This window comes from Mastomys coucha, unplaced genomic scaffold, assembly GCF_008632895.1.
Source record: "Mastomys coucha isolate ucsf_1 unplaced genomic scaffold, UCSF_Mcou_1 pScaffold2, whole genome shotgun sequence".
NCBI lineage: Eukaryota > Metazoa > Chordata > Mammalia > Rodentia > Muridae > Mastomys > Mastomys coucha.
The window spans coordinates 1,286,740-1,305,041 of record NW_022196902.1 but is presented as its reverse complement, the minus strand read 5'-3'; the positions used below and the strand labels follow the sequence as shown (position 1 = coordinate 1,305,041).

At 45.4% G+C, this 18,302-nt stretch overlaps 1 protein-coding gene across 5 annotated transcripts in view; it reads left to right on the top strand.

The window, feature by feature from the left end:
* Window positions 1-18,302, top strand: part of Sash1 (SAM and SH3 domain containing 1) — a 314,087-nt gene that overhangs the window by 186,345 nt on the left and 109,440 nt on the right. For 4 of the 5 annotated variants that reach the window (XM_031380357.1, XM_031380358.1, XM_031380356.1 and 1 more), the window contains exon 2: window positions 256-384. In XM_031380357.1, coding sequence (XP_031236217.1) covers window positions 256-384 — 129 coding nt within the window. Of the gene's footprint in view, window positions 1-255; window positions 385-13,451; window positions 13,859-18,302 lie in introns of those variants that run through there. The other variant, XM_031380361.1, reaches the window with a different exon arrangement.

The window sequence follows — 18,302 nt, the reverse complement described above, 5'->3', positions numbered from 1 at the left end:
CAATAAGGAAAAGACCTGGACCCATTTCAGTGGACTGTCCTGGGCACTCTATCTCACAAGTAAAACATGACCCAGGAGTACCAGGTAATGAATCTCAGTCTGTATATATGTATATACGTATATGTACATATATATGTGCCACTATTGTATATTATTGTATAAACACTTATTAGCAGGGAATTAGATGCTGTGTGGCTTTTCCAAAGTGGGTTGATCTGACCGCCTCTCACCTTTTCCTGTCTCTCCCTTCCTCAGGATGGTTCCCTGGGAAATATTGATGACCTGGCACAGCAGTATGCAGATTATTACAATACCTGCTTTTCTGATGTGTGTGAGCGGATGGAGGAGCTCCGGAAACGGCGCGTGTCCCAGGACCTGGATGTGGTGAGTTTGCAGTTGTGGGATGTGGCTGCTGTCAGGTGGGCAGTTCCCATCAATGCTTCCAGCCTTGCAGCCTCTTGGTCCGTCCTACAGCCCAACTGTGCCTGCAGGCTCAATCTGTCGGCTCCTGGTTAGGTGTGGTGAAATGACAGATGCCCAAAAGACCAACTTGGTTCTTCTGAATGAGTATTGACTGGGGCAATATGACCAATCTTGTGGAGTCATCAAAAGGCTAGATCTTTCTCTCTCTCCGTCTCCCCCCCCTCTCTCTTTCCCTCTCCCTCCTCACTCTCTCCCCCTCCCTCTGTCCCTCCTTCCCTCTGTCCTTCCTTCCTCTCCCTCTTTTTCCTTCCTCTCTCCCTCCCTCTCCCCCTCTGTTCTTTCCTTCTTTCCTTCCTCCCTCCCTTCCTTCCTTCCTCCCTCCACCCCTCCTCCTCCCCCCTTCATAAAGGAAAAGGCTGTTTATCTTATTGGCCAGATGCTACTGTGGTTTTGTTACTGACTACCAGCTGAGGCCTCATCACAACAAGTTCTTTCCTTCTTTTTCCCCCCTGGTTTACCCCAACCCAACCACCCATGGATGCTGGGGATTGAACCCAGAGCTTTGTATGAGTTAGGTAAGTTCTCTGCTGGCGAGTGTTTGAAATGTAAACTGAAATTTAAAGAGACAGGAAGTCAGTCCTAATGTCCCAGGCAGTGAAGGGGGTGCCTGGTTGCTATCGGGAACATACATAGGGATCAGAGGACAACTTACAGAAGCGAGTCCTAGGGTCAAATGCAGGTCATCTTGCAGCCCTCATTTTACATTTTCCTCCTTCTTCATCGACTTAGTGATTTCTAAGGCTGTGCATTAGCTAAAGAAAGGTGACTGAGAATGAGCTGTGTCAGCCGGGGACAGAAAGATACTGTCTGGGGAGCCTAACTCCATGACCAGTGTGGTATATGGCATCGTCATTGCCAAGACATCCATTCCTCTTAACTGTCCTGTTGTCTGTGTGAATGGCAGAGTTCTCTTTCTTTCTTCCTCAATCCTGGGGGTGGGGGGATCAAATGCAGGTCATCAGGCTTGGTGACAGGTTCCTTTATTCCCTGAGCCATCTCGTTGGCCCTATTTTATTTTTTGAGACAGAGTTCCATGTATCTTATTCTAGCCTTGAACTTACTAACTAGTAAGAAATGATGCTGAATTTCTGATCCCTCTGCCTCTACTTCCTAAGGGCTGATATTACTAACTTGTACCACCTTGATGGGTTTATGTAGTGCTATGGATGGAACCGAAGACTCCGTATATGCTAAGCAAGCACTCTGCCAACGGAGGCACACCACTAATTGATTGATTGATTGATTGGTTGGTTGATTGATTGTATTTGAGTGTTTTGTCTTCATGTATACCAGAAGAGGTGTGCGTTACAGATGGTCGTGAGCCACCTTGTGGTTTCTGGGATTCGAACCCATCACCTCTTGAAGAGCAGCCAGTGCTCTTAACTGCTGAGCCATCTCTCCAGCTCACCCTGCTATTATTTATTGTTTGTTTGTTTCTTTTGCAGTGTTAGGGTCCTTGGTGCATGCTAAACTGATGCTGTACCACTGAGCTCTAGTCCCGCCCCTTACTTCTTGATCATTGTCATTTGGAGCTGCAATGAATGATAGTCTCACAGCCTAGTGTACATCTCCCCAGACATCTCATTGTGTGAGGAATGATGGCTGTGAACTGGTAGATGGTGGCTGACGCAGCACTAAGCTGCTCTTCTCAGAATTCTGGCTTGTGTAGATTTGGGGTTACTGTAGTTCCCCATGCATTTGGGAATCACCCCCCTCAAGGCCACTTCTCAGTAGGACAAGAAGCCTGTCGGTGGGCTAAGTAGTCTTCTTCCTGTTTAGACAGATGGGCCTAATTTGGTATGCTCTCTTCCAGAGCAGAAAAAGACAGTCTTGGGGGGGAAAAATCACAGGAGCTTAATTAGTTCCCATCAAAGGTGGTGGTGGGTAAAATTGATGGGAGCTAATTTGAAGCAGGCTGGGAATTTGACGCTTCATTTTTAAACTGTAGTTAGAGAGATCAGTAGGACTCCAGAGGGGCGCAGTCAGATCTTCTTCCAGTGCAATTCCAAGCAAGACAGAGTGTAAAGGTGATTATTGTTTGAGCTGCTGCTGGCCATGTTATCAGATGGATTTTCCAGCGCCGTTCACTCGGAGCCAAAGCCTAGAAATCCATGTTAGATGCAGTTCAGGTAGGCCACACATACAGTGCCAGCATTTTGTTCACAGTCCCCCTTTCTCGGTGGTTAACTTGTCATGGTTTGGACTAATGTCCATTCCTTTTCTACTACAACTCTAACTTTTCAGCTCTAACTCTTCTCCCCCTTTAAAAGATTTATTTATTTATCTTATGTATGTGAGCACACTGTCCCTGTCTTCAGACACACCAGAAGAGGGTATCAGATCCCATCCCAGATGGTTGTGAGCCACTATGTAGTTGATGGGAATTGAACTCCGGGCCTCTGGAAGAGCAGTCAGTACTTCTAACCACTGAGCCATCTCTCTCCAGCTCCCAACCCCCCTGTTTTTATTCTGTCTGAATTTTAAGTATATTTCTAGATTTTTAGTTCTTCCTTCAAATAAATCAGACATTACCAACTCCGTCCTTTTCTGTCACAGAAGCTTCAGGCCCAGTGACTTGAAACCATATTCTGTGTTCCTAGGCTGCCCTGGAAAAGTCAATTGAGACGTAGCCTTTGGAAAAAATATCCCATCCAAAACAGTAAAGGCATCATCGAGGATTAGGAGCCTAAGACATTTCACAGGAGCAACAGTGGCGTGACATGTGTCCTGGGTCACATAGTCTTTTAGAAGGCAGTCTCAGTGGACTGGGGATATAGATTAGTTGATAGGAGTGCTTGCCTAGCATGCAGGAACCTCTGAGTTTAATTCCCAGGACTACACATGCTAGCTACTTTGGTGTATAATCCTAACCCTTGAAAAGTAGTTGAAACTTACCCTTGACCACATAGCTAGCTGGAGGCCATCCTGTCCATGGGCCCCTGTATCAAACCTCAAACCAAAAAGAGTAACATTGAGTTTGGGGTAACAGGCTAAATCCTATTACGAATTTCTTTATTCTAAGTCTTTTGGGCAAATTTTTGAGAATTGAGAACAAATATTCCATAGAAAATTACATGTCAGCTGGAGGGCAAACCAACCGGAAGGATGACGTGCCTACAGAGATGTTTGATTTAGCTCTGAAAAAAATAAAAGGTTTTGATAATTATGGTAGTAATTAACTTTCTGGACTAGATGGTAAGCTATATCTCAAGGACCTGAGTAGAATACATTTGGTAGCATGTCCTTGGGGCCAGTGGTGAGGAAGCAAACAGGGAGTACAGACGGGTAGGACCTCCACAGTACACGCAGTTGCGTATTGATGGGCAACATTTTTTACTTAGTACCAAATAGGCCTTAAAGAAACAGTGTGTTTGGACAGCGGCCCTGGCTTCTACTGAGGAAAGGGACATTAGTGTTAGTGTGCTGCGGGGAAGAGGCCTAGATTTCCACACATTTGGCACCTCCCTAAGCACCGTGTGATTATTTTTGGCTGGGAGGAGATGCAATCAGAAGTGGCAGCAGCGTTCCAAGTCCATAATGGGCTCATCTCTAGTGATGCTAAGTCTGACATCTGTCAAAGTGGCACCCTGGCCGGGAAAGAGGACAGGCTCGAGGCGGCGGCCTCTTACTGCTGGCAGCATCGGCCTCCTTGGCGGCTTTGAGGTTAAGACAGTTTGGAGTTCTGCAGAAGACAGGTTTCTGCAGTCCTTGATGCGGTAGAGAGAGAGCTGCTACAGAAGTCTCCACCTGTGGTGACCTGCAATGGATGGTGTTTGTTGGCAGCCAAAGCCTGGCCTGGGGTTTCTGCCAGATTGTTATCACGGTGATGTGTGTACAAGAGAAAGGGAGCCAGGTAGAGGTTTACCCGGTTCTTTGGCGAGTAGAGACATAAGTCATGACATAGCATTGGTGAAGGGGGACATCAGAATCACTGCTCTTGATGCGTGGAATGCTTCTCCGTTATAGTTGCTATTTCTGGTAATTTTAATAAGTTCATGTTTTTTTTTTCAGGGTATATTGTAGTAAGATCATCTTCCCAAATCCAGCTCTTAAGTAATGTAGCAACAATAAAAGCAAACCTGGTGGTATCCATCGGTAGTCCTAGCACTTAGGAAGTTGAGGCAGGAGGACTGAGAAGTTAGCCCCAGGTTGAAATTCTGCCTGTTTCATTTTCTCACCACCAAGCCTCAGTTTCCCTATCTATAACTATCTCACAGTTAAGAAGAGAAAGTAAACAGACTGGAGGTCACCCTAAGTGACTTAGAAGTGTTTGTTTCTTTTCCTTCTTCCTCTTCCGAGTTGAAACATTCCTGCAGGAGTGGGGAAGAGTTTCCACTATCGATACTTCATTAATATCTATTCACGTGAGTGCAGGGGGGTGGGATTTTAGCTTTTTGGTTTGGGAGGAATTTCAAACACACATAAACAGTAATGACGAGTTTCCTGTGTGTGACCCTCAGCCTTGATAGTTCCCAGCATCCTGTTACTCTGACCTCGTCTTTACTCCCTCCTCTGACAGTGCTATTATGACCCTTTTAAGGCAAAATGCAAGCCCACATTCAGTTCTCTCAAGTCAGTACACACACACACACACACACACACACACACACACACACACACCTTGATACCCATTTGTTGAGATTATTTATGTACGGAATCAACTGGAAATATTTAGTGAGCACAAAGCCTACACTTGGTTGGCATTGTAGTGCTTTCAGAGATGCCAAGTAAAGATATTCTCTCTACCCAAAAAAGAACTCAGAGTGGGTGGGCACGAGAGGCTAACAGACTGTTTGGACGTTGTCAGGAGTGCAGAGAGGGCCCCAGGCTCAGGAAGAAAGCTGTGAAGCAGCCTAGAAATGACACCCGGGCTTCCCAAGTACAAAGAACTTGGGGGGCTTTTTTTCTTTAAACATAGGAGGTGAACATAATGTGAAATAATCCAAGGTATAGGTCAAGGTCCTAGTTTGTGTGAAGGTCCTTTTGAAGAGCATGTATGTTCCAGGGAATCGAAAGAAGGGCTGAATGACATGGGGACAGAGTTGTGATGTTGTTCTTCATGGGACCTTGGCTTATCAAATGCAGAAAGAGATTGAGCAGAATGCTATTCTGATTTGTCCATTCAACGTAAAATAACTACATTTCCATTTTCACCCCCGTGGACCAACTGGGCTAGTGTGATCTTGTCCTTGTTTGGCATAGCTTCACACAGACAAACATGATGAGTTCACCCTCTGTGGGACTTTTTGTTATGTTTTTTTGGTTGTTCTTCTATGCAGACAGCAAAGCATGTGGAAAGCAGTGTCTGCACCCCGGAGCTTCCGGATATTCTAGGAAGTCTAGGGAAAGTGAAGTCATCTTGGTTAATCCGCAGGGTCCTGCTGTTGCTAGGCAAGGCTCGCAGACCTGAGAATACGGGACATCTGAACCTTTGCTCTTCCTCTCCTGCTTTTCATCAGACAAAAACCCGGACAACCATGTTCCACGTACTCCTGACTTACTCCTCCGGAGCCCCCGCCTGCCGAAGCTGGCTGCTCTTGAAGGGCGTTTGTTTTGTTCTAATTTTGCCTTGTGTTAGCTTCTATTATTCGCTAGCTTTGGGCCACTGTTGACTTGCAGATTGCAATCGGAGTCAGTGGGCCTGAGACCGGGAGTCTGAAGTCCATTCCGCTGAGGGATTCGCACACTGGAAGTCAAAACACACTGAGGCATTCTATCTTAAGCCAGATGGTTACACTGCCCCCTGCTCTGGCTCCTCACAGACAAAGTCACATTTGTGTTCCCATGGCCGGTCCCAATTTTGTCAGCAGTTTTTGTGCATTGCACGGCACGAATGTCACCGTAAACAGATCTCTTGGTGCCGGGTTTGATCTTGGCCTATGGTACCTCTGTTTAACAAGAAGGGCTTTGCCAACTGAACAATGCATTTGCAGGGGTTCTGTCCTCATCGTTTTGCTCACAAGTGATCAGAAGTGACTGACTGGTTTTAGTGTGAGTTGATAAAAGACAGCAAGAAGAGAACGCTCTAGAATGTCTCCTGTTTAAAATGTAAACGCCCGGCTGGGGAGACGACTCCATATCCTACACTGTGCCTGCCACTCAAACAGAAGGACCTGAGTTCAGACCCCCTGGGGTGCATGTAAAAGCCAGGAATTGTGGTTGCTGTCTATCTATAATCCTTCTGCTGGTAGTTGGTGAAGGCAAGCGGGATCCCTGGAGCTCACTAGCCACTTGCTCTAGCCAATCGGTGGGCTTCAGGTTCAGTAAGAGACCCTGCCTCAAAAATAAACAACACAGGAAGGTACCTGAGGCTCTGTCTGCGCCCCCATGAACACGGGGCACACACACACACACACACACACACACACACACACACACACACACACACACAGAGAGAGAGAGAGAGAGAGAGAGAGAGAGAGAGAGAGAGAGAGAGAGAGAGAGATTTAAGTATGAACAATTGCCAAAAGGGGAGCACTTTGTTATTTCTATTTCTGTAGGTCTGAGAGATTTCCTGAATGCTAATAAAATTTACATCAGCTGGGGAGAGAAACTCAGGGGAAAGATCTGTGGATGGATGAGCACTTACGTCCCTGGGGCAGGAGGCACATGGCGACATTGCTAGTTCTTTCCAGTGTTTCTTTTGGAACCCTGGAATATTACAACCAAGTGGCCAAAATTGTAGTGTGATCTAAATGTTTACATTTAACAAACACTTAAAAAAAAAAACCATGGAAGATTACAGTGCTAATCAGGAGCTAATTATAGGCTATTAAAAAAAAGTTTAATTTGTAACCCTCTAGAGGCAGTTTGTTCTTGGAATGAAACACAGTTTGAAGGAATGAGTGTTGTCCCAAGGGCTTCTTCTTAAATGGCATGGCTGTAAATGGGTGGGGCATTTGGAAGTGACTGGTTGATAAAGTCATAATTTAATGGCACTATTGCCGGTTGAGGGAGACTAGAGGTGGGACCTGTTGGAGGAGGTAGGCTCAGGGGTTTGTGGCTTAGAAGAGCAAAAGCTGTCCCCTTCCTTTTTCTGTTCTTTGCCTCCTGTCACCATGCTTCTTCACATGCTCCCTGCTAGGCGGACCAGCTCACCCTTTATAGCAGGTCCTGAAGCAGTAGAGAGCGGAGCGATCGATCGTGGCCTCTCAAACTGTGAGCCAAAATTAATTTTTCTCTTTTTTTTTTCCAAAGTTGTTTTCTCAGATATCTTGTCACGGCAGTGAGTGTTTGTGTGTTTTCAGGCAGTCGAAGGGAGATGTTGAAGTTTCCAAGCTACGTCTGTGATACGATTTGATGAGACTATATGATGACCAAGGCATGATAGTAGCCCATCTATCTTCCAGGGTCCTGCTTGGAACATGGAGAGAGTTAACATCTGGAATGGGGTTCTAGAGAGGTCTATAAAGAATCTAGCTTGTTGGTCCCTGGGGCTGGGTTGTGAGCTTTGCAGAGGGTATTATAGCTGCCATTGATTTCCTTGGTCCACAGAGCCACATTTTAGACTGATATCCTACCTCAACTCTGGCAAAAAAAAAAAAAAAAAACTTCACTCAGGAAAGGAGCCAATTCAAGCCAGATTAGAATATATAAAGGCAGGTTTATTGGGAAGCCACTTTCAGGTGGGTTCACTGGTCCCAAGGAACCAGGCCAGGGAAGTAGCTATGGGCAGGAAGACAGAGGCGAGGGGGAAGAGAAAGAAAAACCTCACACAGGGAGAGAGGAAGCCCAAAATGACTGGATTGCACAGAAAATAGCTGCTGGTGGGGGTGGAAGCCCAGTCCCTGGGCTGGAAAGTTCAGGGTAGAAGGCTTGCCTGTATGCCAGGTAGGGACTGAGGGATGCTGGGAGAAAGAACATGGAGGCCAGGTCCACTTTGGTATGTTAAATATGCACCTCAACTGTCTGAACCCAAACAAAAAATATCTATGGGTGACCATACACACACACACACACACACACACACACACACACACACACACACACACATTACTATGCCTTCATTTATTCATTTATATACTGGGTGGGGATTTAATGTCAAGCCTTGTTTGTCCCTTGCAAATGCTATTTCTGTGAGATGCTGCTTAGCCTCATTAGCACTTACTTTGATTGGCCGTGTTTTGAAAACCTCTTTTCAGATCACTGTACCCATTTCGGCAAGATGTTTTGATTTGAAGTTCTTTTATTTTTTTTTCCATTTAGTTTAGAAGCTTCAAGGTTTGTATTTATTTATTCATTCATCCACTTAGGCCTTTTGAGACAGGGTCTGGCTTGGTACTTGCAGGCTACCTTTGAATTTTTGACGGTCTCAGTATCCTGGATGCTGGGGTTCCAGGCACGTGTCTTTACAATCAGCTTTAATAAGAGGAAAGCGGGATAGCGAAGTGTTGATAAAGTTTGTTTTGTGTCATTGGTTGGGTCTGCTTTTCAACCATGGGTGTGGTATCTGGTGAGATGCAGCTATATACTGATGTGGTGTATCTCAGGGACAACCCCCCCCCCCCCCCCCCCCCCGGAGAGCACAACTCTTACTTTTTCTGTAGCATGCCCTGCATTACTCATCAAAGAAAATCCAGTGCTAACATCTCCACCCCCTTGATCTGGCCATTTGTAGCCCTACCTCCCCTAAATGTCAGGCCCTATATTACAAGTGGAGATTTAATTTAACACCATTAGCAATAAAATTAAAGTTTCAGAGTCAGGATTCTATCCTTGGCATCCCACAGCCTGCGAATAAATTATTCATTTATTAGGGGTAGTTTGAGAGACTTTCTGCAATTACTTAAAATAGGAAGATGCTCTAAATTTGTGCCCCAGCACCACCATTTATCTCAGGGATCCACCAGAAGCTGGTGGAACTTAATCAAAAATAAATCAAGGACAAGTCCAGACCAAATTGGAATCACATCATGAATATTCGTGAACATCTGGATGTGTTTGTGGGGGTGAGAGTCATTTTTCTAATGTGTGTGGGGCTCTCTTAACAAAGATGCCCAGAGGAAGACCGGTTTCAATCTGTGATATCAAAGGGTGTGTGCATTTGTTTGTGTTTGCCCTTTCTCCTTGGTTCTGGGCTTCTCTAAGCTGTTCCTTTGGTCTCTCTCATCTGTCCTTTCGCTGCTTTATCTGAATGCTTCGTTGGAGACAGGCACTTAGCTCGGGAGATTAAACCTTTCTTTATAAGGGAGAATTGTAACTTAAGGGAAATGTTACTATTTAATGCCTTTTGATGAATCTTTTACATGTCAGTGATGTTATAATTACCCAGTGATACATTCTGCAATGTGAGGACTGCTCTGCATGTCTCTACCTCAGGGTGTTTTATTTGCTTTGAGGAGCTGGAGCGGAGGAAGCTGTACTAATGGCCGCGCTGATAATTACCGAAGTGACATTTTAAAAATCGCATTAGGCTTGATAAGGCTTCCATGTCTCTTACCTTATTGAGTTCTTTTAATGACCTGTGCGGTGGATATGAACAGTTGTATATAATCCACAGGACAGAGGCAAAAACCAGTGATTAAGAAAAGGAGATAATCTAACCCTATGGGCATTGCCCAATCCTCTGTGCTCCCCAGGCTAGACTTTTGTGAATGTCCTTCACTGACAGTGTGTGTCTGTGTGGAGGAGGCAGCTTACAGGGAGCACTTCTTTCCTCCCATGTTGGTTCCAGGAACTGACTTGTGTTGTCAGGTTTGGTGGCTCCTTACCCACTCAGTTGTCTTTCTAGCTCCTCCTCCTTCCTCCTCTTCCTTCTCCTCCTCACCCTCCTCTTCTCCTTCTTCCTCTTTATCCTCCTTCTCTTTCTCCTCCTCCTTACCCTCTTCTTCCTCCTCTTCTTCCTCCTTCTCCTCCTCCTCATATAGGGTTAGCTATGTTCTCAGCCCAAGCTGGGCTTGATTTGGTAATCCTACTTTGGTGTCCTGGGCAGTTAGAATTTATAGACATGCTGTCTTAGGGTAGAAGACAGCTATAACGAAACACCATAACCAAAAAGCAACTTGGGAAGGGACATCACAGTTTATCGTCACAGGAATTTAGGGCAGGAACTCAAAGGGTACAGGAACTGAAGGCAGGAGCTAATGCAGAGACCATGGAGGGATGCTCCTTACTGGTTTGGTCCCCCTAGGTTGCTCAGCCTGCTTCCTGTAGAACTTAGGATCACCAGCTCAGAGATGGTACCACCCACAATGGGCTGGGCCCTCCTCTGTCAACCACAAATTAAGAAAATGCTTCACAGATGGATCTTATGGAGGCATCTTCTCAGTTGAGTTCCCTCTTTTCAGACAACACTAACTTGTGTCAAGTTGCTACACAATGCCCCAGGATACCTGCGTTATAACTGTGTCTGGTTTGTAATCTTCATATTCTTCTAGAACACAACAGAAAAGACTTCAGAAGGAATCCATTTGGGAAGTTGAATTAAAGATAAAGATATTTCCATTTTTACCTGTAGCTTTTTTTATTTTTAAAATATTTTTCTTCTCTTTCTCCATTTGTTTATCTTCTCTCCCTTTCTCCACCTTCCTCCTCCCTTCTCTCTCTCTCTGTGTGTGTGTGTGTGTGTGTGAGAGAGAGAGAGAGAGAGAGAGAGAGAGAGAGAGAGAGAGAGACTCACACAGGCAAGCAAGCATACACGCAGATAGAACTCAAAGGGTAACTTGCAAGGTTTTGGTTCTTCCAGCTCAGGGATCCAGCTCAGGTTGTCAGGCTTGGTGACAAGCTCCATTACCGGCTGAGCCATAGTGCTGGCCATATAAATTGGTTTTTTTTTAAAACAAAGTTTTTTTAATAAGGCAGTCTGATTTTAGAAAGTCCCTTAATATTTTTTTTAGATGTATTTATTTTATGTATATGAGTGCTCTATTTGTATGTAAACCTGCATCCCAGAAGAGGGCATCAGAACCCAGTATAGATGGTTGTGAGCTTGCTGAGAATTGAACTCAGGACCTCTGGGAGAGCAGGCGGTGCTCTCATTGAGCCATCTCTCCAGTTCTCAAGTCCCATAATACTTTAACTAATAAATTATGGATATTAATCAACAGGCAAAGTCACAGATTTTTTATGGCATTTTATAAATGCTTTGTCCTCCTCCCCATATTGTGATTTTTAGTATATTATGTAAAAATTCTTGTATCTACTGCTAAATGATGGTGTGCTGCGTTTTACTTGAGAAGAAGTGTTGGGCAACGGTAACATGACAAGAGGAAAGCAAATACTTGGTAGAGTTCTTGTGTGTTTTTGTAATTTGGTATCACAAAGAACTCGCTGTTAAGATAGGAAACACAGCCATGTGTCAGGCAGGTCGTGTTACAACGGGACTAGACACTCACAGATAAAGATCGGGTTAGTCACACTCGTCATGGTGACAGGGATCTCTGAGTGCAACAGACTCCAACCTCTAGTTCTTGCCTGTTCTCACGGAGATGAGTTGAAACCCTAGAACAACCAGACCTGAGTGAGCATCACAATGCCAATGAAAGGGACGGTCTGCTCGGAGTGGCCTGGGAGTCATTGGACGGTCTGCTGGGAGTGTCCTGAGAGTCATTGGACAGTCTGCTCGGAGTGGCCTGGGAGTCATTGGACGGTCTGCTCGGAGTGGCCTGGGAGTCATTGGACGATCTGCTCGGAGTGGCCTGGGAGTCATTGGACGGTCTGCTCGGAGTGGCCTGGGAGTCATTGGACGGTCTGCTGGGAGTGGCCTGGGAGTCATTGGACGGTCTGCTGGGAGTGGCCTGGGAGAGCAGTCCCCCTGTCTAAGGCTGGGACTCTGCAGTGTACAGGCTTTAAGGATGGGGACAGCGTGTCTCTCAGCCATGCTATGCAGTAAACAGGACCAGCTAACGGGAACAACTAAGCTGAATGGGTGCGACAGGGCTGCATTCAAAGACACAGTGGCAGAGCATTAATGCCAGCTATAATAATAATTAAGGCTTTATATGTAGACATTCACCTCTGTGTAGGTAGGTGTCTTTTTTATTAAAAGCTCTAGCTGATCGATTCATCGTTGATTGGTCGAGACTGGGTCTTACCATGTAGCCCCAGGAAGTCTTGAACTCAGTGTATAAATAGCTCAGGCTATATAGTCGGGATTGTCCTGCTTCAGATTCTCAAGTGCTGGGATTACGCCTGCACTTCACCGTGTGGCTCTGCTCCTGCCCCTCAGAAGACATTTACTGGATAGATATCAGCCATATCCAAACATCCCATACTGCCTGCCAAACTTTCACAGGGATAACCCATAAAATGTACTTCCTAAAATGAAGTTCAGCGTTTTGCAGTATTTTCATAAGATTGTGCAACCTTTTTTGCTAATCCCCAAACTTAAAACCTTGAGTTCGGTTTCTCGCCTTTCCGTGGGGACCATACACTAAGTATATTGTTTATTACTGTATCTCCGAGAGTAGAACAAGCCTTGGCTTAGAATATATTATGATCAATAAGTGTTTGTTGAGTGAATGAATCTCAGTGGTTGTGCATTTGAGAGCTATTTAGATTTTGCAATCAACAAAGTTTTCTATTATTCTGTTTTTTTTTTAAATGTAAGAAAAACTAATTTTAAAGCCAGAAAAATTTTAGAATTAATGATTCTAAGAAGGAAGTGCCAGTATTACCGCTGAGCCTTCTGGCGAATAAAAATGTAAAGTACGTTGAGGTTCACACGTCTAATTAGAGGAGGAAGGGCTCCCAATTAAAGTATATTAGGTAATAAAAAGCTCTTTCATGCTTTAAGGGTCGCTTCTATAAACCTATTTTTTAATGTGGTTCTAAGAGATAGGCTGTTGTCTTATAATAGATATCAAAGTGTGTAAGTCCAGAATTCAGTGAGAACAAAACCTATAAAAACTAAAATATAGGAGAATAATTCACCATAGTCCCAACTCCATGTTTGATGCTCTATCTATGAGTCTTCTTCCTGTTAGGTTTTGGCCGGGGCAAGGAGGGCATACTAGAGATGGAGCCCAGGACTTGGTGCATGCTAGGCAAGCATTCTGTCCCCGATTCAAATCCCGTTCTGTCCAATGGTGAGCGCTCCAGGAGCAGTAGCCTAAGCTTTTGCTTAACACAGTTGAGTGTGTGACTGGAGAGTGGCAGAGATGATAAAATAATCCTGTGTTGGAAGCTGCTCGGATTGGGCAATCAACCTGTAGCTCTTTCTGGTTCTGCTCATAAGTTCGCTTCCCATTATCGTATACATTGCCTACAAGGTGCCTTCCGGCTTCCTGTTCGCTCTCTGACCGCTTCCCCTAGGCAGGGACAGCTCCTGGGGTGTGTGAGTGCGAGCGTGCGAATATGAGCTATGGGCAGAAACTGATAACAGAGGAAATATTCTAAAGAGGAGAGGAGGAAGAAGAAAGGGGAGCAGAGAAGAGAGGTATGAAGCTCCATTGCCCCTCCCCTCAACCTCCCCTGATGATAATGGGTTGAGCAGGCTGGCAGGAGGCGAGAGGTTCTGCTCTTATTTCTGGGGATCTACTCCACATGGGGGCAGCCTGGTTGAGAGAGACGCTTAGGAGACTGACTGCCTGTCCATTGGCACTCTTTCTCTCTCAGCACAGTTCTCGCTTACTCTTGCCAACAACTCTTCATCCTCACCCACTCGGGGTTCATTCCTCCACCTTACCACCTGCTTCTCTATCCACCGACTCCTCTGCCTTCTCTTCCCTTCCAAGAGTCAAGTGCAGACAGCCCCCAGTCCTGGCTCCAGCTGTCTGTCTGGCCTCACCCACCCCGGATGCTTGTGTGGTTTTTTTTTGCTTTTCACACAGGTCCCTTACTCCATCTCACCATAGAAACTTGCTCTGCTTGGTGGCCAAGTCCCCTATCGAGCACAGCCTGAGACAAACTCCATTTTGTGGTTTAGCCTGGCATTGTGACTGTTACTTTTGCTAACTTTGCTCAATGTGTAAACGGAAAAAGAAAAAGAAACCAGACCTCAACAATATACTCTTTGTATTCCCATCTCGTTTTTTGAGCTGCAAAAAAAGCTTCCATGGGACCTTGGGGGTATTTTTCTCTAAAAAAGAAAGGACCAGCCATCCTTTGATGGGCAGGGGGCAGGGTCAACAAGGGTCAGGACTGTAGGTCCCTCTAGGTGGTCACTTCTTTCATTTCTGGGTGCCTGTCACCTGGTTTGCTGCAAAGAGATGGAAGTGTGGCCGTTTTCCTTGACTTAACGGTTGAGCGCCGTGCTTGCTTTTCCACTTTGTTTTGGTCGGATGAGCTTCAGAGAGCATTTGTGAATGACTTTATGAAGAGCCCCAGCATGAACCCTACCGATAAGGAGGAAGAAAACCTGCTTCCGAGCTGCTGCGAGAGATAAGAGAGGAGTTGTTAGGTATTTGCTGAGTGCTGTTGTAATTCTCCTATGCAGATTCCCAATGCCCTTGCTTAGCCAGGTCTGGATGGATGCTCAGAGAGATGGCTTAGACACCAGACCAGTAAGGAAGAGAGTGGCAGGGCAGGCCTCTGAGCTCAGGAATGTTCTGGAGGGACCAGCAGGTTTAGAAGGCATTGACCAGAGTGGGGATGGGATGGAAAGGGGAGTGGAATTTCTTTTGGTTGAGTTTGGTCTCTAGTTAGAGGGGTGGAGGAGGGCAGTGAGAAAAAGAGATACTGATAAGAGATATCTTACTTGGGTAAGATAGTCAAGCACCATGCCACTAAGATGGTCTCCAAACTTATCATTTCCATTTCATTCATTCATTCATTCATTCACTTATTCACTCTTTTATTGATTGATTTTTTTTTCCCCCAGGCAGGGTTTCTTAGTGTAACCAGCCCTGGCTGTCCTAGACTCACTTTGTAGACCAGGCTGTCCTCAAATTCACAAGAGATCCACCTGCCTCTGCCCCCTGAATGCTGGGATTAAAGGCAAGCACCACTAATCCTGGCTATCATCTCCATTTCACATGCATTCTTCACATTACTGTACAAACATCACCACCGTCCATCTTCAGAACTGAAGCCGTGTCCTGCACAGCAGACTTCCCCCCAGCACCGTACTCCCAGCCCTGGCAGTCTGCACCTGACTTCCCCAGCACCCTACTCCCAGCCCTGGCAGCCTGCACCTGACTTCCTGGCTCTGACTTCTGTTACTCTAGACCCCACATCCAAACGAGATTCTACAGATTCTCCTCCCACTGGCTTGGCATAAGGTCTTCTGTGCTCATCCATGTTGCATTATCTGTCACAAGTTTCATCTTGAAATAGTATTTTATTTTTATCGAGCTGAAGAGATAGCTCAATGAGAGTTGGGTTCCCAGCAGCCAGTTTGCTTAGATTGCTTGCCTTCTGAGGGGCTTTTCTCTAGTGTCTCCTTTAGTGTGAATCTTGCCAGCTGATAGGGCTCCCTCTTCTGGACTCTGATGGCACCTGCACACACCACTCCCTATGCCCACACAAACATTAAAAAAATCAGTATCGTTTGTGTTTGTACATCTGTGAGTACATGTACATGAGTCCGAGGACAACTCTGTACAGTCCGTTCTCTCCTTCCGCCATGATGATTCAGGTTGTCAAGGTTTATGTGGAAAGTGCTTCTCCCTCTGTGCCATCTAGCCAGCCCACAATCTCTCTTTGAAGATGGAATAATATTGAATAATTCTGTTGTGTTCATACCCTATGTTTTACCGACTCGTTTCTTGACATTCAGCTGTGACGGGGTGTATACATTCAAGTTCCTGCATCCTTTTCTTTGGAGGGAACATATCCAGAATGGCTGCTTTTAATTAAATTATGTCTTTGTGCTCTTCAGAGTTGGACTCTTTGATCGTATAGAATTATATTGCTCTCCCTTTTGAGGAATTTCTGTTGAGGAACTTTTCTCTTGTGTTTCTTATTTTGAATCTAGCCAGCGGAGCACAAACTTTCCCATTTCTCTCCATCAACACTTACTTTCTGCTTGTTTTGTAAATAATATCATGGTATCAGGCACGGGTGGCATCTCATGCTCTTCTGGATTTGCATTTTACTAAGGATCCGGATCTTTCGATGTTGTGTGTCTTCGCCCACCCCAATATATCTTCTTTGGGAAAAATATCTACACCTGTGTTTTTGTGTTTTTCCCCTTTGGGAAGTGGGTTGGTTATTTTTGTTGTTTAGTTGTGGGCATTCTTTATATTAATCCTACATCATCAGTTCTGTGATTTGCACATATTTTCTTCTGTCGCAGGTTGTCATTCTCTATGCTCGATCGTATCATTTGAGGTGTAAGGGTCCATGATTTGCAGAAGAATGATACCCCAGACTCAAATAGTATGTAAAAGCAAAGAGTGTTTTATTCTGCAGAAGTCCAGCATGCTGGGGTCTCCCATTCCAAGATGGGGACTCCAAAGTGAGCTGGCCTGATTTAAAACATATTAGGGGAATTCCGGGGAGGGGTAGGTGATCTCTGTCATTGGCTTTATCTCTAGGGACATTCTAGAACCATTGCTGGGGAGGTCTGGAAACTGCTGCAGACCCATTGTCCTTGCCTCAGGCCGTGTGGTAGGGCAGCTTCTGAGGCCTGGACTAGCCTGGACTTGCTTAGTTCTTGGAAACAGAGAGTTAGGCCTAGTCTCCTGACAGCCAATTTGAAGCCTGTCATGGAGTCAGCCTGTCTCATTAAAGGCACAAAAATTTATAATTCTGATAAAGTACAATTAATCTTTTTTTTTCCCTTGCCTGAGTTTTTTGGTGTTATACTTCAAAGATCATTGCCATCTTTGGTGGTATTGCCATCTCTGTGCTGTCTTTAAGAGCTTGCTACTTTAAGCTCTTAGTTACGCCTATACACCTAGGTATAGGGTGTGAGGTTCTCCCTCAGGTCCTGTTATCACGATATTTTAAAGAAATTGGGTCTGTCATGTGTTTGTACATGCATGCGTAAGTGTGTGCATGCAATCATGAATATGGGAACATGTTGGTAGAGTGTGTGTGTGCTAGCTACCTTTATGTTAACTTGACACAAGCTAGAGTCATCTGTGAGGAAGGAACCTCAGCTGAGAAAATGTCTCCACAGGATTGGGCTGTAGACAAACCCAGCCTGTGGGGTATTTCTTCATTAGACGGACCCAGTCCACTGTGGCTGGTGGTCCTGGGATTTATGAGAAAGCAGAATGAGTAAACCCCCAGGGATCAAGCCAGTAAGCAGCACCCTTCCCTGGCCTCTGCATCAGTGACTGCCTCCAGGTTCTTGCCCAGCGTTCCCCCCCCCCACTGGCTTTCTTCATGGACTCTGATTCAGGATACTTAAGCCAATTAAACCCTTTCCTCAAAAACAAAAACAAAAACAAAAAAAACAAAACCCTTTCCTCCTCAAGTTGGCTTTTTGTCATGGAGTTTCATCATAGCAGTAGACAAGCAAGATAATGTACCTGTATGGAGAGGTCAGAGGACAACCTAGGACATGAGTCTCCTTGCCTTCTACCTCGTTTGAGAGAGACCCTCATTGTTATACCCCACTTTGTATGCCAGATTAACTGGCCCAGGAGCTTTTGGGGTAACGTCCCACTTCCCATCCCCCCACCAGAGCACTTGGATCACAGATGTTCCCTGCCACACTGGCTTTATATGAGTCCCAAGAATTTGAACCCAGACCCTTATACTACATGGCAAGCACTTTAACAACTGAGCCATCCCCCGAGCCCAACTGATTTGAACTCAGGACCTCTGGAAGGGCAGTCAGTGCTCTTAACCGCTGAGCCATCTCTCTGGCCCCTATAGTTTTGCTTTCTTTAGAGTGGAACACTGACAAGATGTCATTATTACTAAAGAGAGAGGAGAGAGCTATTTTGACACTGATGGGCTCTCTAAGGGTTTTTAACCAAGTGACTTCA